The sequence below is a fragment of the Salmo salar genome, chromosome 15 (assembly GCF_965601325.2).
Source record: "Salmo salar chromosome 15, fSalSal1, whole genome shotgun sequence".
NCBI lineage: Eukaryota > Metazoa > Chordata > Actinopteri > Salmoniformes > Salmonidae > Salmo > Salmo salar.
In genome coordinates this window covers 80638667-80660353 of record NC_138305.1, presented here as the reverse complement: position 1 = coordinate 80660353, position 21687 = coordinate 80638667, and the positions used below count along the sequence as shown (strand labels likewise).

The 21687-nt window shown below is 44.1% G+C and overlaps 2 protein-coding genes across 2 annotated transcripts; one reads left to right on the top strand and one right to left on the bottom strand.

The window, feature by feature from the left end:
- The first annotated feature begins 14312 nt into the window (after positions 1–14312).
- LOC106572105 (troponin C, skeletal muscle) lies at positions 14313–17936 on the top strand. Its single transcript, XM_014145948.3, has 6 exons — positions 14313–14464; positions 15248–15299; positions 15405–15548; positions 15780–15894; positions 15994–16130; positions 16767–17936. Exons 1-6 carry the CDS (start codon positions 14462–14464, stop codon positions 16796–16798), a joined length of 483 nt encoding a protein of 160 aa, XP_014001423.1. The 5' UTR covers positions 14313–14461; the 3' UTR covers positions 16799–17936.
- Positions 17937–20451: 2515 nt separating this feature from the next.
- On the bottom strand, positions 20452–21653 carry taf13 (TATA-box binding protein associated factor 13). Its single transcript, NM_001140921.2, is given in 1 exon segment — positions 20452–21653. A coding segment is annotated over 1 exon segment (375 nt). The 5' UTR covers positions 21407–21653; the 3' UTR covers positions 20452–21031.
- Between the last annotated feature and the right edge of the window lie 34 nt (positions 21654–21687).

Sequence of the window (21687 nt, the reverse complement as noted above, 5' to 3'; positions counted from 1 at the left end):
TTGTCTTCAACTCACTGAAGTCAAGTTCTCAAGTCCAGGTTAACAGTTGGTTTGAGCGCAGCACAAATCATGCTTCATTGACAGCATGGCCAATGTTGAATGTTTATCATTTTAAACTTGGACAAGAGACCCTTAATCCCATATTTGGGACCACACAGCCACTGTCACTGATTCCTTCCAAACCACTCATTGTTGAATTAGCGATTTCCAACTTGTTGTGTAATGTTTATGTCCAATGGCCGATGATCACTGATACGTTCCAGCTATAATTTCTCTTCATTATTTGTCTTCATATTTAATTTTATTTTAAAAAAAATATTATTTAACCTTTATTTAACCAGGTAGGCAAGTTGAGAACAAGTTCTCATTTACAACTGCGACCTGGCCAAGATAAAGCAAAGCAGTTCGACACATACAACAACACAGAGTTACACATGGAGTAAAACAAACATACAGTCAATAATACAGTCGAAAAATAAGTCTATATACAATGTGAGCAAATGAGGTGAGATAAGGGAGGTAAAGGCAATAAATAGGCCATGGTGGCGAAGTAAATACAATATAGCACTGGAATGGTAGATTTGACAGTAGATGAGTGTGCAAAGTAGAAATACTGGGGTGCAAAGGAGCAAAATAAATAAATACAGTAGGGGTAGAGGTAGTTGTTTGGGCTATTTATAGATGGGCTATGTACAGGTGCAGTGATCTGTGAGCTGCTCTGACAGCTGGTGCTTAAAGCTAGTGAGAGAGATAAGTGTTTCTAGTTTCAGAGATTTTTGTAGTTCGTTCCAGTTATTGGCAGCAGAGAACTGTAAGGAGAGGCGGCTAAAGGAAGAATTGGCTTTGGGGGTGACAAATGAGATATACCTGCTGGAACGAGTGCTACGGGTGGGTGCAGCTATGGTGACCAGCGAGCAGAGATAAGAGGGGACTTTACCTAGCAGGGGTCTTGTAGATAACCTGGAGCTAGTGGGTTTGGCGACGAGTATGAAGCGAGGGCCAGCCAACAAGAGCGTACAGGTCGCAGTGGAGGGTAGTATATGGGGCTTTGGTGACAAAACGGATGGCACTGTGATAGACTGCATACAATTTGTTGAGTAGGGAGTTGGAGGCTATTTTGTAAATGACATCGCCAAAGTCGAGGATCGGTAAGATGGTCAGTTTTACGAGGGTATATTTGGCAGCATGAGTGAAGGATGCTTTGTTGCGAAATAGGAAGCCAATTCTAGATTTAACTTTGGATTGGAGATGTTTTATGTGAGTCTGGAAGGAGAGTTTACAGTCTAACCAGACACCTAGGTATTTGTAATTGTCCACATATTCTAAGTCAGAACCGTCCAGAGTAGTGATACTGGACGGGTGGGCAGGTGCAGGCAGCGATCGGTTGAAGAGCATGCATTTAGTTGTAATTGTATTTAAGAGCAGTTGGAGGCCACGGAAGGAGAGTTGTATGGCATTGAAGCTCGTCTGGAGGGTTGTTAACACAGTGTCCAAAGAAGTGCCAGAAGTATTCAGAATGGTGTCGTCTGCGTAGAGGTGGATCAGAGACTCACCAGCAGCAAGAGCGACATCATTGATATATACAGAGAAGAGAGTCGGCCCAAGAATTGAACCCTGTGGCACCCCCATAGAGACTGCCAGAGGCCCGGACAACAGGCCCTCCGATTTAACACACTGAATTCTGTCGGAGAAGTAGTTGGTGAACTAGTCGAGGCAATCATTTGAGAAACCAAGGCTGTTGAGTCTGCCGATGAGGATGTGGGGATTGACAGAGTCGAAAGCCTTGGCCAGGTCAATGAATACGGCTGCACAGTACTGTTTCTTATCAATGGCGGTTAAGATATCGTTTAGGACCTTATATGACCTTATATGACAAGGATTTGCCAGGAGATTGTCGACTTGATTCATGATGATGACTGCTAGCTAAGATTTTGAAAGTATCATGTTGACATGATCAGTCCAATCAAAGCTACTGTACATATAACGTGATTTGACGTCATTTTATCTGTGGCCAATGACCTTGAGCCTTCTTGGATGGGCACTTGTAATGTAACTCTATGGCAGCACCCAAAGGGCTAGAATTTTCGAGGTCTACCCTTAGACTTGGCAGTGACGTAGTGTCCCCATGAGTGACAGAACACTGAGCCAATCACGGCACAACGCTCCGTATTTTCTGCTGGCTTACCCCACCACCACAGAAAGCACTGAGCTAGGCTGAAACACCTACATTTTGGAGCTGCTTCACTCAAGAATTAAAAAAATAAACCATGTTTGTATGCGGCTTTATTAACTTAATGATATATTTTTTTTTACATCGTTTGCAAACTGATATGTGACACATATTAATGCCAAAATAACAGGCAAGCCCCAAGAAAACAAAAATATATATGTATATATTTTTTTTCTGCTAAAAATGTGGTCTCAAAACAGGTGGGCTCTGCTCCACCTGCCCTGAATGACGGGTCGCCACTGCCTCCAGGAGACCTACAACACCTGGTGTCGCAGGAAGGCCAAGAAGATCATCAGGTACCTCAGCCACCCGAGTCACGGCCTGTTCGCCTCGCTCAGACGCGGGTAGTACAGGAGCACCATGGCTCAAATGAACAGACTGGTCAATAGCTTCTACCCCCAGACCATCAGGCTGCGGAATAGCCACCACTAGTCAACCCCCCCCCCCCCCCCCCCCCCATTTAGCACTGTGTGTGCGTGTGTGGGGAGGGGTGGGTGTTGACTTTGATCGCTTGGTTAACAGACAGAGCTGGTATGCCACATGTATGTGAGGGAGACAGTCCCACCTCATGCCCAGCCCATTCCACATAGAACACTATCCTAATGTGTGTGTGTGGTGTGTGTGTGTGTGTGTTAGATCTGCTGTTATGATTCTCAGTTGAACCCTTGCCATAATAAATGTCAATGAGACTGCTACTCTTGTCCTAGTTAAATATGGGGGATAGGAGGGAACTTAAGGAAGAAAGGGGTAGGCAGTATGACTGAGGTGGAGGTTGTGTGGGATTGAAGTAAGCAGCAAGTGCTTTATGCCCAATCCGGATCATATTCCGACAAAGAGTTGCTAGATGAGGGGGTACTTATTGCGTACTCATAAAGCTGTGTATCAACCATATATCAGAAAGCCACTCTTCCCTGCAGTTCCATTAACCTGTCTGTTGTCTGTTGCAGCGGAGCCAGCCAACATACTGTAGAAAGAGTCCGTAGAGGGTGAAACAAAGAGAGAAAGAAGATCATTATATTTTAATGAGCAGATGTTTTAGGATTGTTTCGCTCATTCTGATTTTCCACAGATGTGATCGGATTTTTGAATTATTTTCAGATCTTTTTTTCATTGTGGGAAATGGTGTGGAATTGTCGACTGAAGCTGGACTAATGTTTACCTGGTTTGGATTTTGATGTTTAAGGCTCATATTTTGTTGTTGTGGCCCACACACAAACACTTGTCTTTTTTCAATTCTGTTTTTTGGATTGGCTTTTATGAGAGTGATATTAGGTTGCATTTATCATATACCAAACATCATGCAGTGTTATATGTACTGTATGCATTTCAATTCACGTTGTCGTTGTGTTCGATGTTGGTTAGGTTTTTCAAAGCCACCATGGTCACCAAACGTTACTGAGACAGTGGTTGCTGGCTAGACAGAAGATGGTGACAAAATGATTGAAAGTGACAAAGTGAGTAATTGATAGGTGGAATGCCTGCATATTTATATCCGTGTCACGGGGTAACCATAGTGACTAGTCATGACTTTAGGAGGATCTTTACCATGGCGGCCAGAGGGGGTCAGTACAAGGAGTTGTTGAAGATGGATGAATCAGTATTGTGGCAGAGTGGTGGGACATGGCTGTGATTAACTATCAACTCCCCCTGGAGGTGTTTTAAATCTCTGTCATATTGTTCCTGTTGAACCAATGGTTCAAGGAGCAAAGACAAAAAGAAATAGCCCCATCTTCCTTCATGACTTCTTGGAAATAATCTATATTTTTATTAATCACATGTAAAGACATTAAATAATATTGTTTGATTTTGATTATCTATCATGGACCTTTTCAATACTGTGCGTCCTGTTAATGGATAATTGGTTCTAGACTGAAATGCTAATTGAAAATAAGGTGCTAAAAATGGAACATTTGAGAATCAGGGGACAGGACACGGCTTCCCTTGTAACCCACCACACCAAGTTAGGGTTCAAGATCAACCAGAAAGAAAGCTGTTTGGTGCCCACACAGAGAATAGAATACCTAGGTGTCAATCTGGGTTCTCTCTCTTATCGGGCTACACTATCGGACCACCGCATCACATCGTTCCCGACAGTGCCTCTCCCTGTTCGACATTGGGGCACTCGGTCACGCTTAGAGTGCTGGGGTTGTGGCGTCCACCATCTCCACCACTGGGACTACTGAGAATGGGAGACTTCCAGCGTTGGGTATCTGACCAATGTCTGTGTACATGATGTCACCTCAATCAAAAGATAATGGTAACCTCATAATGTCCCTTGGTTCTCTGTCACTGGAAGAGCCCCTCGATATTTGTTTCTGGCACACCCCTAGAGGTAGTATCAAGGTGGTGACGGCAGACACCACTCACAGGGTGGGGCGCAATTTATGAAGGAAGAGCAGTAAACGGATAGTGTTTCTTTCCTTGAAAAATGTTCTACCCTGCTTTCGAATTGTCACATCCTGGTCCGGACAGACAATACGACCGTGGTGGCATTCATCGACCGCCAGTGTGAAGCAGAGTACACCTACTCTCACTACGCGTGGCTCATGTCCCAGGAGTACTGAATGAAGGAGCGGATTGGAGACTCCATCCACAAGTGGTGAACCAGATCTGGGAGAGATAAACTTCACACCCTTGATGTTTTCCACATTTTGTTGTGTTACAAAGTGGGATTAAAATTGATTTAATTGTCATTTTTTGCCAACGATCTACACAAAATACACCATAATGTCAAATTTGCCTTGTCACCTAAAACCCTCAAAAACATTTACAGATGCACAATTGAGAGCATCCTGTCGGGCTGTATCACCGCCTGGAAAGGCAACTACACCGCCCACAACCGCAGGGCTCTCCAGAGGGTGGTGCGGTCTGCACAACGCATCACCGGGGGCAAAGTACCTGCCCTCCAGGTCACCTACAGCACCCAATGTCACAGGAAGGCCAAAATGATAATCAAGGACAACAACCACCCGAGCCACTGCCTGTTCACCCCGCTATCATCCAGAAGGCGAGGTTAGTACAGGTGCATCAAAGCTGGGACCGAGAGACTGAAAAACAGCATCTATCTCAAGGCCATCAGACTGTTAAATAGTCTATGTATATAGACTTGAAATCACTGGACACTTTAATAAATGGAACACATAAACTTGAAATCACTGGCCACTTTAATAAATGGAACACTAGTCACTTTAATAATGTGTCACGCCCTGACCAGGTGAACTCGGGTATTTTGGGTCAGGGTGTGTCATGTAGGGTAATTTTCCTTGGTTTGTTTTCTATGTTTGGGGTTATAGCCTTGTGTTAGCTCTATGTGGGTTATTTCTAGGTTGGATTCTGTCGATTCCCAATCAGAGACAGCTGTCGCTAGTTGTCTCTGATTGGGATCACATTTAAGTTCCTTTTCCCCCACGCTGTTTGTGGGGTGTTGTCTCTTTGTTTTAGAGCAGTTAACGTATCGGCATTTTCTTGATTTTGTGTACGTGTTTATTTCAAGTGTAAAGAATAAACATGTGTTCGCTCCCAGCTGCGTTTTGGTCTGCTTCCTCGTCACCCGACGACGGTCGTTACAGAACACCCCACCAAACCAGGACCAAGCAGCGGGAGGAAAAGGAGCGCGAGAGATGGGCTCGCGAGGGGAAGGAGTTCTGGACCTGGGAGGAGATCATGTCGGGGAAAGGACCCTGGCGAAAGGATTCCCAGGTCGAGGAGGTAATGCCAGCCTGTGGACGGAGTCGCAGGCGGCGGTCGAGGAGGCCCGGAAGACACCCCCAATAAAAAAAAATTGGGGGGGGCTAATGGGGTGGTCCGGAAGGGCAGAGGAAGAGCCCAGACCACTGCTCTCGTGGGAGGAGACGGAGATGAAGCGGTTGATTGAGGACCTGCTGAGGGAAGATCTGGAGGATGAGCCATGGTATGCGGAGTTGCGCGCTGTGTCGCCAGTGCGCCCGCACAGCCCGGTGCGTCTGGTGGACATGCCCAGCACATGCCGTGCTAGGATGGGCATCCAGCCAGGACGAGTGGCTAAACCGGCTCCACGCTTCAGTTCACTAGTGCGTGTTCACAGTCCTGTCTGGCCCGTTCCTGTTCCCCGCACCAAGCCCACGGTGCGTGTCCACAGTCCTGCCCGGCCCGTTCCTGCTCCCCGCACCAAGCCATGGGAAGCGGAGTTGCGCGCTGTGTCGCCAGTGCGCCCGCACATCCCGGTGCGTCCGGTGGACATGCCCAGCACATGCCGTGCTAGGATGGGCATCCAGCCAGGACGAGTGGCTAAACCGGCTCCACGCTTCAGTTCACCAGTGCGTGTCCCCAGTCCGGCCCGGCCCGTCCCTGCTCCCCGCACCAAGTCAGTGGTGCGTGTCCCCAGTCCAGCCCGGCCCATCCCTGCTCCCCGCACCAAGTCAGTGGTGCGTGTCCCCAGTCCGGCCCGGCCCGTCCCTGCTCCCCGCACCAAGCCCACGGTGCGTGTCCACAGTCCTGTCCGGCCCGTCCCGGCTCCCCGCACCAAGCCCACGGTGCGTGTCCCCAGTCCGGCCCGGCCCGTCCCTGCTCCCCGCACCAAGTCAGCGGTGCGTGTTCCCAGTCCGGCCCGGCCCGTCCCTGCTCCCCGCACCAAGTCAGTGGTGCGTGTCCCCAGTCCGGCCCGGCCCGTTCCTGCTCCCCGCACCAAGCCAGTGGTGCGTGTTCCCAGTCCGGCCCGGCCCGTCCCTGCTCCCCGCACCAAGCCAGTGGTGCGTGTTCCCAGTCCGGCCCGGCCCGTCCCTGCTCCCCGCACCAAGTCAGCGGTGCGTGTCCCCAGTCCGGCCCGGCCCGTTCCTGCTCCCCGCACCAAGCCAGTGGTGCATGTTCCCAGTCCGGCCCGGCCCTGCTCCCCGCACCAGGTCAGTGGTGCGTGTCCCCAGTCCTGTCCGGCCCATCCCTGTTCCCCGCACCAAGCCCACGGTGCGTGTCCATAGTCCTGTCCGGCCCGTTCCTGTTCCCCGCACCAAGCCCACGGTGCGTGTCCACAGTCCTGTCCGGCCCATCCCTGTTCCCCGCACCAAGCCCACGGTGCGTGTCCATAGTCCTGTCCGGCCCGTTCCTGTTCCCCGCACCAAGCCCACGGTGCATGTCCGGCCCGGCCCGTTCCTGTTCCCCGCACCAAGCCCATGGTGCGTGTCCCCAGTCCGGCCTGGCCCGTTCCTGCTCCCCGCACCAAGCCAGTGGTGCGTGTTCCCAGTCCGGCCCGGCCCGTTCCTGCTGCCCGCACCAAGCCAGTGGTGCGTGTTCCCAGACCGGCACGGCCCGTGTCCGGTCCACCGGTGCCCAATCCTGTTCCGGTCGACGGCTCCGCTCCAGAGCCTGAGCATGCCGCTCCACAGTGGTCCAGTCCGGGCCAGAGGGGTAGGGCTAAGGTGGAGGCGGGGGAAAGCCTCCACCGAGGGTGAGGCGCCCACCCGGGTCCCCCCCCTAATAGACTTAAGTTTGGTGCGCCGGGAGTACGCACCGTTGGGGGGGGGGGGGGTACTGTCACGCCCTGACTAGGTGAACTCGGGTATTTTGGGTCAGGGTGTGTCATGTAGGGTAATTTTCCTTGGTTTGTTTTCTATGTTTGGGGTTATAGCCTTGTGTTAGCTCTATGTGGGTTATTTCTAGGTTGGGTTCTGTCGATTCCCAATCAGAGACAGCTGTCGCTAGTTGTCTCTGATTGGGATCACATTTAAGTTCCTTTTCCCCCACGCTGTTTGTGGGGTGTTGCCTCTTTGTTTTAGAGCAGTTAACGTATCGGCATTTTCTTGATTTTGTGTACATGTTTATTTCAAGTGTAAAGAATAAACATGTGTTCGCTCCCAGCTGCGTTTTGGTCCGCTTCCTCGTCACCCGACGACGATCGTTACATAATGTCACTTCAATAATGTTTACATATCTTGCATTACTCATCATCTCATATGTATATACTGTATTCTATACATGCTCATCCATTTATATATTCTTTACTTAGATTTGTGTGTTTTAGGTATTTGTTGTGAAATTGTTAGATATTACTTGTTAGATATTGCTGCACTGTCGGAACTAGAAGCACAAGCATTTCGCTACACTCGCAATAACATCTGCTAAACACGTGTATGTGACAAATAAAATTTGATTTGGAAAGCAGACTGAACCTGGTTTTTCTAAAGGACTTTGCCTGTGCTTTGCTCTATTCCTTTCCTTTTTATCCTAAACAAACTCCCTAGTCCTTGCCGTTGAAAAGCATAGCCATAACATGATGCAGCCAAAATATGAAGAGTTGTACTCAGCGATGTGCTTCGTTGGATTTGCCCCAAACATAATGCTTTATATTCAGAACAAAAACTTCATTTCTTTGACACATTTCTGCCTTATTGCAAACAGGATGCATGTTTTGGAATATTTTTTATTCTGTACAAGATTCTTCTTTTAACTCTGTCATTTATTTGATTATTGTGGAGTAACTACAATGTTGAACCATACTCCGTTTTCTCCTATCACAGCCATTAAATTCTGTAAGTGTTTTAAAGTCACCATTGGCCTCATCGTAAAATCCCTGAGCCGTTTCCTTCCTATCAGTCAACTGAGTTAGGAAGGACGCCTGTATCTTCGTAGTGACTGGGTGTATTGATACACCAAGTGTAATTAATAACTTCCCCATGCTCAAAGGAATATTCAGTAGGTGCCCTTCTTTGCAAAGCATTGGAAAACCTCTCTGGTCTTTGTTATTAAATCTGTGCTTGAAATTCACTGCTCGCCAGATAATTAATTGTATGTGTGGGGTACAAAGATGGGGTAGTAATTTAGCAATTTATTAGATTACTTGTTAAAGGTGCAATATGAAGAAATCGCTCCACCATTTCCTGGTTGCTTAAATTCGAATCATTTCAGTTTATGTGACAAAATAAGGAATGTGTAGAGAATCATTTTACCATCTAAACCGCTGTGAAATATATTTTCAATCACCAAAAATATTATATTTTAAGCTGTTTGAAGCTGGTGTACAAAAACTAAAGTAAAATACGCAAAAACAAAACTTAAGAATGGGAAGCATAGAAATAGAGCACATAGAACAGGTCTCACATTTCTATGTGAATTTGGTTGGTCAGCCAAAAAGTTACATATTGCAGCTTTAAGATAATGTTTTGTCCTGAAGTGATTTAGGCTTGCCATAACAAAGGGGGTGAATACTTATCAAACCATTATTCCACATTGACATTATGGGGTTTTGAGTGTAGATCAGTGGCACAAAGTCTAAATGTAATCCATTTTAAATTCAGGCTGGAACACAACAAAATGTGGAAAAAGTCAAGTGGTCTGAATACTTTCTGAAGGCACTGTACATCTCATTCATATTCTCGAAGAACTGGGGTTACGAAAGTAACCTTAGTTTCTCACCCTGGTTCAATAACTAGGAATACCAAAAGGTAGATGGCCTGTCAAAGGACCTGCCTCATTACGAACCTTTAATGACAATTAGCTTAATTTCCCTTTTAGTTCATGGAAAAATACAGCAGCTGTGTGTTACATTTTTCTAATTTATCTAAAGTGAAATGGCGATGGTGAGGATTTTAATGACATCATGGCCACCAATGGAAAGCCAGTCAATGAGGAGGAATGTACCGAGCTAATGAAAAACGCAGACTTTAACAAAGACAACAGGATTGATTTTGATGGTAAGACACACACGTACTCATACACAGGCTCAATTTTCTCCAATGGAAATAACATTCACATTAATGTATTGTGCTTATGAAACAGAAACTGGTAGATGACTAATGGTCAATAATAATATCAACTTTGACTAGTGATTGGTTTGGGATTAACGGGCAAATTTGAGAACGCAGTCTGTGGGTAAATAATTTGACTGGAAACACATATAGACACACACACACAGACTATTGTTGACATATTATGATGAATATTTAATCAGGATGTTATAGCACAAACAAGCATGGTAATGTGTGTAGGCAAGTTTATTTCTGTTAATTATTATTAATGAACACAAGTCATGACTAAACTCAACTCCCACTGTTCTGGGTTTCTCTACTACTAATATTCAAAAGAGAATACAGTGTTGAGGTCTGGAATCACAGAAGTACCACATCGAGACATGACATATCCAATCATTAACATGAAAAGGCTAATAAGACATTCATCCTCTGGTGACTGGACAAAAACAGGGTTGTGGTTCCCAAGTGACACAGTGGTCTAAGGCACTGCATCTCAGTGCAAGAGGTGTCACTACAGTCCCTGGTTCAAATACAGGCTGTATTACATCCAGCTGTGATTGGGAGTCCCATAGGATGGTGAACAATTGGCCCAGTGTTGAATTTTATTTAACTAGGCAAGTCAGTTAAGAACAAATTCTTATTTTCAATGACAGTCTAGGAACAGTGGGTTAACTGCCTTGTTCAGGGGCAGCTCTGGGATTCGAACTTGCAACCTTTCGGTTACTAGCCCAACGCTCTAACCGCTAGGCTACCCTGCCGCCCCGTATGGGTGGGGTATGCTGGCATTGTAAATAAGAATGTGTTCTTAACTGACTTGCCTAGTTAAATAAAGGTTCAAATTTAAAAAATAAATTGATGATACAGTGCTTTACTATCACTGAAAAAGGGATAAGGGATTGGCTTAAGTGGGAGAGGATCAAATTAACCATTTTTTCTGTGTTCCAGAATTGCTGAAAATTAACAAGACCAACATTTCTTTGTGACCCTATGCATTTGCCACTTCTGCTTGAAGAAAATAACAACTGTTTCTAAATAAAAAATGAAATACACACCCTCTTGAGTCTTGTCAATTAAAAACAGCAAAGAGTACACAAAAACACTACAGGAGAGTGAAAAGGGCGTTTGATAAAAGACAATACATGGAGGTTCTTCACCCTATCCTAGACACTGACCTTTTCAGTCATGTTGACTCTGTGGCTATACATATCTGTCCAACCCTTATAAGACGAAGGCTCTTCCCCTCCCTGCCACCGAACACTTCCCACCCAGCTGCCCCCTTACACCTGCTCCCTCAAGAAATGCTACCCCCCTCCCACTGTGTCTCTCCCCTATCCCTTCTTGAGTGACAACCCTGTGCAGAATGCTTTCAAAATGAACCTACTTTCATCTTTAACGTACGTTTCCAATGCCTTGTCATGTTGTTAGAGTAGACTGGATCATTGTCTACAATTTCTTTGTAGATCTGTATGTCTGTCTTCAGAAACTATCTCTCACGTTCAGTTTTGGTTTAACATTGAAAATGTGCCTAATGTGCCTTTGCCAAACATAATGTGCCACCATCACTCTAATGACTGCCTCGCCTGGTTCACTAACTACTTCTCAGATAGAGTTCAGTGTGTTAAATCGGAGGGCCTGTTGTCCAGACCTCTGGCAGTCTCTATGGGGGTGCCACAGGGTTCAATTCTCGGGCCGACTCTTTTCTCTGTATATATCAATGATGTCGCTCTCTACGCAGACGAAACCATTCTGTATTCATCTGGCCCTTCTTTGGACACTGTGTTAATAAACCTCCAAACAAGCTTCAATGCCATACAACACTCCTTCCGTGGCCTCCAGCTGCTCTTAAACGCTAGTAAAATCAAATGCATGCTCTTCAACAGATTGCTGCCCGCACCCGCCCGCCCGACTAGCATCACTACTCTGGACGGTTCTGACTTAGAATATGTGGACAACTACAAGTACCTAGGTGTCTGGCTAGACTGTAAACTCTACTTCCAGACTCATATTAAGCATCTCCAATCCAAAATTAAATCTAGAATCGGCTTCCTATTTCGCAACAAAGCATCCTTCACTCATGCTGCAAATATACCCTCGTAAAACTGACTATCCTGCCGATCCTTGACTTCGGCGATGTCATTTACAAATTAGCCTCCAACACTCTACTCAGCAAATTGGATGCAGTCTATCACAGTGCCATCCATTTTGTCACCAAAGCCCCATATACTACCCACCATTGCAACTTGTATGCTCTCGTTGGCTGGTCCTTGATACATATTCGTTGCCAGACCCACTGGCTCCAGGTCATCTATAAGTCTTTGCTCGGTAAAGCTCCGCCTTATCTCAGCTCACGGGTCACCATAGCAACACCCACCCATAGCACGCGCTCCAGCAGGTATATTTCACGGGTCATCCCCAAAGCCAACACCTCTTTGGCCGCCTTTCCTTCCAGTTCTCTGCTGCCAATGACTGGAACGAATTGCAAAAATCATTGAAGTTGGAGACTTATATCTCCCTCACTAACGTCAAGCATCGGCTGTCAGAACAGCTTACCGATCGCTGCAGCTGTACACAGCCCATCTGTAAATAGCCCATCCAACAACTACCTACATCATCCCCATATATATATTTTTTTCTGCTCTTTTGCACACCAGTATTTCTACTTGCACATCCTCATCTGCACATCTATCACTCCAGTGTTAATTGCTAAATTGTAATTATTTCACCACTATGGGCTATTTATTGCCTTACCTCCTTACTTAATTTGCACACACTGTATACAGATTTTCTATTGTGTTATTGACTGTATGTTTGTTTATCCCATGTGTAACCCTGTGTTGTTGTTTTGCCTTATCTTGGCCAGGTCACAGTTATAAATGAGAACTTGTTCTCAACTGGCCTACCTGGTTAAATAAAGGTGAAATAAAATAGAAAATAAAAAGAAATAAAACATTCCACTTTCTCCTCCGCTCTCCTATGCCCATATGACAACTATTCCCACTAGACAGTCAGTGTCCTTGGTTTCTGAAAACACTTTAGGTACAAAGTCCATAGAAAACTGTCATCTTGATTGTCTCTGCCTAATCCTGCTGAGGTCCTTGTTCTTGTTCTTCTTGTGATGAATCTTGAAAGACTCATGAAAATATGTGAAAGAGAAATAGGCGTACAACATGAGGTAAAGGAGCATGCAAAGTCAAAAAAAGAAAGGAGGACTAGAATAAAGACAGTAGGCACAGAAAACTTTCAAAGGCCTCTAACTGCGTATATAATGCAACATGCGATAGCAATGATCTTCTCATCACTTGATTGATGTCATCCATGATAACCAAAAAAGAGCTCTCAGCACTCAACAGCAACAAGAATGCTCTGACACTGCTCTGTCTCCAGGAAGAGGCCCCGAAGGATGCAAATACCAGATCAGTACAGTAAGATGCCATCCCCTAGGGCTCTGACAGCGCTGCCAGATGCAACAGCTTATCTTGAAGGCGTCTGGAATAAGAACCTAGAGGTTTTAAATGTGTAGCTAGTAGCACCTAACCAAATCCTTCTAGTTGAGTATATAGCCCTTAACCCCCCCCCCCCACTAACAACATGACATCCCATTCTACCTCAAGTAACTGCTCATCATAATATTCCCATATCCCACCCCTCCTCCTCCCTCTCCAACCCTAGGAAACTTCCACTATACAAGGAGAGTCAGGTCTTGAGTGGATGGCCGTACAACCAAAAATCATCTGGTATTCAGGGCACAGCACAGCCAGCTTCCAGCTCTGCAGCACTTTTCCACAGGGTTAGGGTTTCATACCCAGAAGGAAACGCCATCCCACAGCCACAACCCACTCTGGGCCCACCCTTCTTTATCAGCAATACAGAGGCCTACCTTTAGTTTACAGTATGGAAACTGTCAATCCCCATATTTGCTTGAACTCACGAGTGCATGCTTGAAGATCAACTACACGTTGTTTTAGAAATGACGTTTCCGAATTGATTATTTTCAAATGTTGTTTAAAAGGGCTTACTTTGTTCCCTTCTGGAAATCTGCAAAAGAAGGCGTAATGTTGTTACTTTGAGAGTGGGACCAGAGAGACCAGAATTTGTTTAGGTTGATGAGCAAAAACATTGTGTCTGACAGGGAATACCTAGGCCTACTGTTACATGCAGGTACCTTAAACCTGCTGCACTTACAATCACAAGACAAATGTTGCCTTTCAATAGTGACATCTACCTGAAAACTTCCTTATAGCAACGTTTACCCCGTCAATGAAATGATTGTAGCTTCAAGACCATCACTGTCCACTCCAGATTTCGATTGGCTTTTGGGGGCCTCAGAACCCTACAAGTTCAAGATTCTAAATCTGGAGTCCTGTGAGCACCCGGGGGTGTGTCTTAAGTGACCAGTTTAAAGTGTGTCTGAACTCTCACTTGAGGTTTAGTCTTTGTGTAGGGGTGCACACGGATTGACCACTCCTTTGGGATTTATTTCTGTGGATATTTGGGGGAAAGCTCATTCGCAACCATGGTAAGACCAATCATTTGAACACACAATTACATGAATAAAAGCATGAATAAAAGCATAATAAACAGCGAGTTTGTATAGGGTTACATTTACAAGTTACATTTGGATGGGCAATTAAGATGATTAATTTGCCTAATTTGGAAATAATTTTTTTGACCATCATTTTGACAATGTATTGTCTCTTGCAGTCATGTTCACTATTTCATAAAGGGTAAGGTATAAAACAACTAAAACAGTAGTAATTTCCTTAGACCATGATTATCTGGATCTCATCTTGATGAATAAAAATCACTAAATTGCTTAATTAACCAAATAATATTAAGTATTTATAGTAGTATTTCTGGAGCATGACTTTAGGAAAGTTATGCATGTTCAGCAGGCGCAGGCTAGATAGGCTATGGGTTTATGGGTGCTTATTGAGTAGATACTGAGTATCAGACTGTCACACAACCTAAAAGGTCCGGGAGCAAGGCTGTCCGGGTGCGGATTGTGTTAAGGCGACAAATTCCGTCGGGAATGTATATCCGTATGGCCATATACAGGGGGGGGGGGGGGGGGGGGGGGGGGGGGGTAATGTGTTGAGCCTTAAATAGCATGGCAAATTTGTCAGTATGCCTATAGGCTAAGGCTAACCCTTTTGTGGGGATACCTTTGTGAATGTCAATACGACAAAAATACACTCATCTGATAACATCACTGTTGCCCCCCAAAAATATAGATATAAGTGACCATTTGAGAAATTGTCACTACTATGACCTGACAAATGCGGCGCTGTTTTTCCTCTAGACTGATGCACAACAGGAGGCCCGCTCATTCTTGAGCGAGGAAATGCTTAACGGTGAGTAGGTCCATTGCAAAACCATGTTGCCGTTAATTAATAACTTAAATATGTCAGGTCTAATGAATACAATAATTAGTGTCCCGATACGTATCATCATTCCAGAATTCAAGGCTGCCTTCGACATGTTCGACACCGACGGTGGCGGTGATATCAGTACCAAGGAGTTGGGTCAGGTCATGAGGATGTTGGGCCAGAACCCGACAAGACAGGAGTTGGATGAAATCATTGAGGAGGTCGATGAGGATGGTGAGCAACGGCTGAATCCAAAATATACTATATATTAACCTACATTAATGTATGTAAGCTATATAGTTTAAATGGCACGTGTGAAGTGTGGCGCGTAATTAGGCTACTTTTGGGTAACGTATGCCCATGTTATGCTCAGGTGACCTGAGCATGATACATACCTCTTCATATTGTTGTACTTACCTGTTATTTTCGAGCTTGATGCATAATCGATCGGACCCTTCACCTCAGGCAGCGGCACCATCGACTTCGAGGAGTTCTTGGTCATGATGGTGAGGCTTTTAAAGGAGGACCAGGCCGGAAAGTCTGAGGAAGAGTTGGCGGAATGTTTCCGTGTGTTCGACAAGTATGTCACCGGTTTTAGGGTGAAGGGGTTACGTTTTACAGTTTACGTTCATATGTCAACAGGTTGTTAAACTCCCTCCAATATGTGTTGCTTACGCAGGAATGCCGACGGCTACATCGACAGAGAAGAGTTCGCCATCATCATCCGCAGCACGGGCGAGCAAATCTCAGAGGAGGAGATTGATGAGCTGCTGAAGGATGGAGACAAGAACGCTGATGGCATGCTGGACTTTGATGGTATGACAAAGCTACGACGCCTTTCATAATAATAATGGTGATGCTGATTGGACAATTAGCCTACATATTGACCAGCATTCTCATTTTATTTTTACATTTTTATTCCACCTTTATTTTACCAGGTAGGCTAGTTGAGAACAAGTTCTCATTTACAACTGCTACCTGGCCAAGATAAAGCAAAGTAGTTCGACACATATAACAGCACAGAGTTACACATGGAATAAACAAAACATACAGTCAATAATACAGTAGAAAAAAAGTGTATATACAGTGTGTGCAAATGAGGTAAGATAAGGGAGGTAAGGCAATAAAATAGGCCATAGTGGCAAGGTAATTAAGATATAGCAATTAAACACTGGAATGATAGATGTGCAGAAGATGAATGTGCAAGTAGAGATACTGGGGTGCAAAGGAGCAAAATAAATAAATAAATACAGTATGGGGATGAGGTAGTTGGATGGGCTATTTACAGATGGGCTATGTACAGGTGCAATGATCTGTGAGCTGCTCTGACAGCTGGTGCTTGAAGTTAGATAATGAACATTCATAATGAATGTTAGGCCTGTTATTGACCATGAATTACATCACCGTGATTTAAATGATAATTTTCATAATGGATTTGTCACTCTTTTTCAGAATTCCTCAAGATGATGGAAAATGTGCAGTAAAAGAGAGACTCAAGGACATCCCTTTGACCCCCTGCTGACCTATTCTGATCCTCTTTTGACCTAGTGCAATTCTCCCTCACTCTTCGCCCCTTACTGGTCCATTGCCTATGTTCGTCCACCTCGATTAAACTAAACCTCTTCAACAGACAGTCACCTGGTGGGGGTAACCAGGGCTTTTGAGCCCTTCTTGCGTGTGATTATGATGCCCCACTGACGCCAAGCTGCTGCTGTTCCCCCAAATCAGGATGTGAAATTCACTGCAACATCACAGAATGGGTCAGTGGATCACTTACCACATCAACACCCTCAAGCTGGGAGTTCAGTCTAGATGTAGTCTAGATGGGCAGCTTGTGATAGCTGCTTAGACCAAGGCCAACTGTTGCCACTTCACTGTAATTACAAACTATTGTTTGAACCGAGATAATACATGAACAAACACATGCTCACTGGTAGTTGGTCTGACATAATTATGGTCAGTACGCTATTGTTTTGAGGAATATCAATAAAAAAATATTTTATATATTTTTTCCCCCCCATTTTTCTTTGACCCACACAGCTATAAGGCGTAACAGATAAAGCTAGATCAGGCATATTTACTTATGGCAAAACACAAATTAAAAAATGAATATTATGAAATGATATGCCACACGGAACCTCCTGCCAAGTTTAAATTCTTCATCATTATACAAACTGAACTTTAGGTAATCAAATGAATTACTGATTACTGATACAGTGGGTTAAGGAACAAAGGACAAACATCAACATTTTCTCTACGTCATATTCATCATCTCCAGCACAATCCCAACATCAACACGTGAAAATGACCCGTTTCCATGTAACGATAAAGGAAGATACAGTAAGTTTCCAATGACATCATCAGCCAATTAGTAGGCAATGCCTACTCAAAATTGGTTAAAAGCACACCGATAATGTCATTGGAAACACTTACACTGCCTTCAGAAACTATTCACATCCCTTGACTTTTTCCACATGTTGTTGTGTTGCAACCTGAATTTAAAATGGATTAAACGTAGATGTTTTATCACTGCCTACACACAGTACCCCATAATGTCAATGTGGAATTATGTTTTTAGAAATGTTTACAAATTAATTAAAAACGAAAAGCTTGAGTCAATAAGTATTTAAATCCTTTGTTATGGCAAGCCTAAATAAGTTCAGGAGAAAAATGTGCTTAACAAGTCACATAAGTTGCATGGACTCACTCTGTGTGCAATAATAGTGTTTAACATGGTTTTTGAATGACTACGTGATTTCTGTACCTCACACACAATTATCTGTTTAGTAGTACATTTCAAACACATATTCAACCACAAAGACCAGGGTGGTTTTCTAACGCCTCACAACGGACACTTACAGTTGAAGTAGGAAGTTTACATACACTTAGGTTGGAGTCATTAAAAGTCGTTTTTCAACCACTCCACAAATTTCTTGTTAACAAACTATAGTTTTGGCAAGTCGGTTAGGACATCTACTTTGTGCATGACACAAGTAATTTTTCCAACAATTGTTCACAGACAGATTATTTCACTTATAAGTCAATGTATCACAATTCCAGTGGGTCAGAAGTTTACATACACTAAGTTGACTGTGCCTTTAAACAACTTTGAAAATTCCAGAAAATTATGTCATAGCTTTAGAAGCGTCTGATAGGCTAATTGACATCATTTGAGTCAATTGGAGGTGCGCCTGTGGATGTATTTCAAGGCCTACCTTCAAACTCAATATTTTTTGCTTGGCATCATGGGAAAATCAAAAGAAATCAGCCAAGACCCCAGAAAAAAATTGTAGACCTCCACAAGTCTGGTTCATCCTTGGGAGCAATTTCCAAACGCCTGAAGGTACCACATTCATCTCTACAAACAATAGTACGCAAGTATAAACAACATGGGACCACGCAGCCGTCATACCGCTCAGGAAGGAGACGCGTTCTATCTCCTCGAGATGAACGTACTTTGGTGCGAAAAGTGCAAATCAATCCCAGAACAACAGCAAAAGACCTTGTGAAGATGCTGGAGGAAACAGGTACAAAATAATCTATATCCACAGTAAAATGAGTCCTATATCAACATAACCTGAAAGGCCGCTCAGCAAGGAAGAAGCCACTGCTCCAAAACCGCCATAAAAAAAGCCAGACTACGGTTTGCAACTCACATGGGGACAAAGATCATACTTTTTGGAAAAATGTCCTCTGGTCTGATGAAACAAAAATAGAACTGTTTGGCCATAATGACCATTGTTATGTTTGGAAGAAAAAGGGGGAGGCTTGCAAGCCGAAGAACACCATCCCAACCATGAAGCGTGGGGGTGACAGCATCATGTTGTGGGGTGCTTTGCTGCAGGAGGGACTGGTGCACTTCACAAAATAGATGGCATCATGAGTATTATGTGGATATATTGAAGCAACATCTGAAGACATCATTCAGGAAGTTAAAGCTTGGTCGCAAATGGGTCTTCCAAATGGACAATGACCCCAAGCATACTTCCAAAGTTGTGGCAAAATGGCTTAAGGACAACAATGTCAAGGTATTGGAGTGGACATCACAAAGCCCTGACCTCAATCCTATAGAAAATTTGTGGGCAGAACTGAAAGTGTGTGTGAGCAAGGAGGCCTACAAACCTGACTCAGTCACACCAACTCTGTCAGGAGGAATGGGCCAAAATTCACCCAACTCATTGTGGGAAGCTTGTGGAAGGCTACCCAAAATGTTTGACTCAAGTTAAACAATTTAAAAGGCAATGCTACCAAATGCTAATTGAGTGTATGTAAACTTCTGACCCACTGGGAATGTGATGAAAGAAATTAAAGCTGAAATAAATCACTCTCTCTACTATTATTCTGACATTCACATTCTTAAAATGAAGTGGTGATCCTAACTGACCTAAGACAGGGAATTTTTACTGGGATTAAATGTCAGGAATTGTGAAAAACTGAGTTTAAATGTCTTTGGCTGAGGTATATGTAAACTTCCGCCTTCAACTGTATGTGAAATAAGTCATTGAGTATGAATATTACTTTCTTCCTCTTTTTACCTACAAAACATAGAAACACACCATTTTCACATATGTTGATGTTGGTGCTCATGAATATGACGTTGGAAAATGTAGAAACGTACCTTTAAGGCTCAAACACATCACACCTAATTTAGATCTAGTGTTCATCTGCCAATCATTCAGCACGCTGTTTTAAGGACCACCCACTGTAGATGTCTGACTGCCAACATTTCACATGTAAATTCAGTGCACACTCGGTTCGCAAATTAGGTTCAGATGTACTCTCGGCCAGCAAACCCTATAGGTGTGTCTGAGCCCTTAGTCCTGCGGAGATAATTAAAGTAACATTCAGAGGGTTTTATTCCATTCACAATAAGGTCCATCTACAGAATTTGTGCGTTCATTTGCACAAATTAAACAAAACATTTAAGTTTTGAAGCTATATCCATTGTTTCAAGGTGTAGAAATCAAATTGTATTGGTCACATACATTTCTTTAGTAGATGTTATAGCAAATGTAGCGAAAGTGAAACGTTTCAGGAGACAACCCATCCATGGATTAATATAGAAAGTCTACATTTGAACTCCGCTCTGGGCCCATGTCCTGAAATCTCACAGTAAAGGATGGATGAAAGCGTCAAGGAGTGGGAGTTACTTTATTCATAAATGTCCATTCCACCATTATGTCACTATCCTTACTGATAAACAGGACAACAATTCTCACCTAAGAGACATTTCCTCACAGGACCTAATGATTGATACTGTAATGTGATATCCTTCTGTGGATAAGGCAGAGTATACCATAAATAAAACTACTTTCTAGTATTAGATGTGTGTATGTTAATGGGGCGGCTGGTAGCCTTGTGGATAGAGCATTGGGCCAGTAACCGAAAGGTTGCTAGATCGAATCACCAAGCTGACAAGGTAAAAATCTGTCTTTCTACCCCTGATCCTAGGCCGTCATTGTAAATAAGAATTTGTTCTTAATTAACTGACTTGCCTAGTTAAATAAAAATAGAAAGTTGTCTATAGAAGGCATAAGCATTTCACATGAGCACAAACATATCTTTAGTCACAAGTGGATGGTCAATGAACAGTATCCACATCTGCAACAACAAACTTTAAATCCTAAAAAAAACATGTCAAATGAAGTGAAAGAGTAGTTTAAAAAAGGGAAAGAAGACGTATTTGCGGTGAAGGCCAAATCCCTCTACCAAAGGCCCTAAGAGCCATAGTTCGCTTCGTCAAAGGCCTTGCGGGCTCTCTTCAGCTCCTCGTTCATCGTCAAGAGGTCTTTCACTCTGGCAAACTTCCTTGGATCTTTCCGGATAAGAAAAACAATGTCCTCCACCTGGACACGGCCCTGGCGTCCGATGGACATGGCTTTGTGTGTCATCTCCGTGACGAATTCGATCACAAGGTCCTCCAGGATGTCCACTGACTCGGTGTAGGGATTCTGGTCATCTCCAAATCCATACATCATACACCGAAGTTCTTTAGAGAACAGCCTTTTCCTTTTGCCGTGGTTCCCATCGGCTCCACCCGCCCCGTCATCCAAATCCTCGTCAAAACCAGCTTCGTCTTCCTCCTCCGCCATCCTCACAGACCCAACGGTGTACTAGAGCTAGCAATTGTAGCTAACGCTAGCTGGCGATGGGATTATCTAACTAGTAACAAAACCCAGTGTGCCCAACGATATTTCGCAAAACGTGCAGGTTAGATGCAATTGGAGTCCTGGCCGTTTATTTGTTTTGTTGCGTTGTTGCAGCTTTTTGACTTTATATCAATGACAACAACTCCTCAACCAAATTGTCAATTTCTTCTTCGCTGTAGTTGCCGGAAGTAGCTACAGCAACTGGCTACGTTGTTTTGCTTGGA

Excerpts from the sequence above, each read along its gene's own strand:
- LOC106572105 (XM_014145948.3), top strand. Across the intron at positions 15,895-15,993 it reads TGTTTCCGTGTGTTCGACAA|GAATGCCGACGGCTACATCG; the intron begins GTATGTCACCGG and ends TTGCTTACGCAG. Across the intron at positions 16,131-16,766 it reads TGGCATGCTGGACTTTGATG|AATTCCTCAAGATGATGGAA; the intron begins GTATGACAAAGC and ends ACTCTTTTTCAG.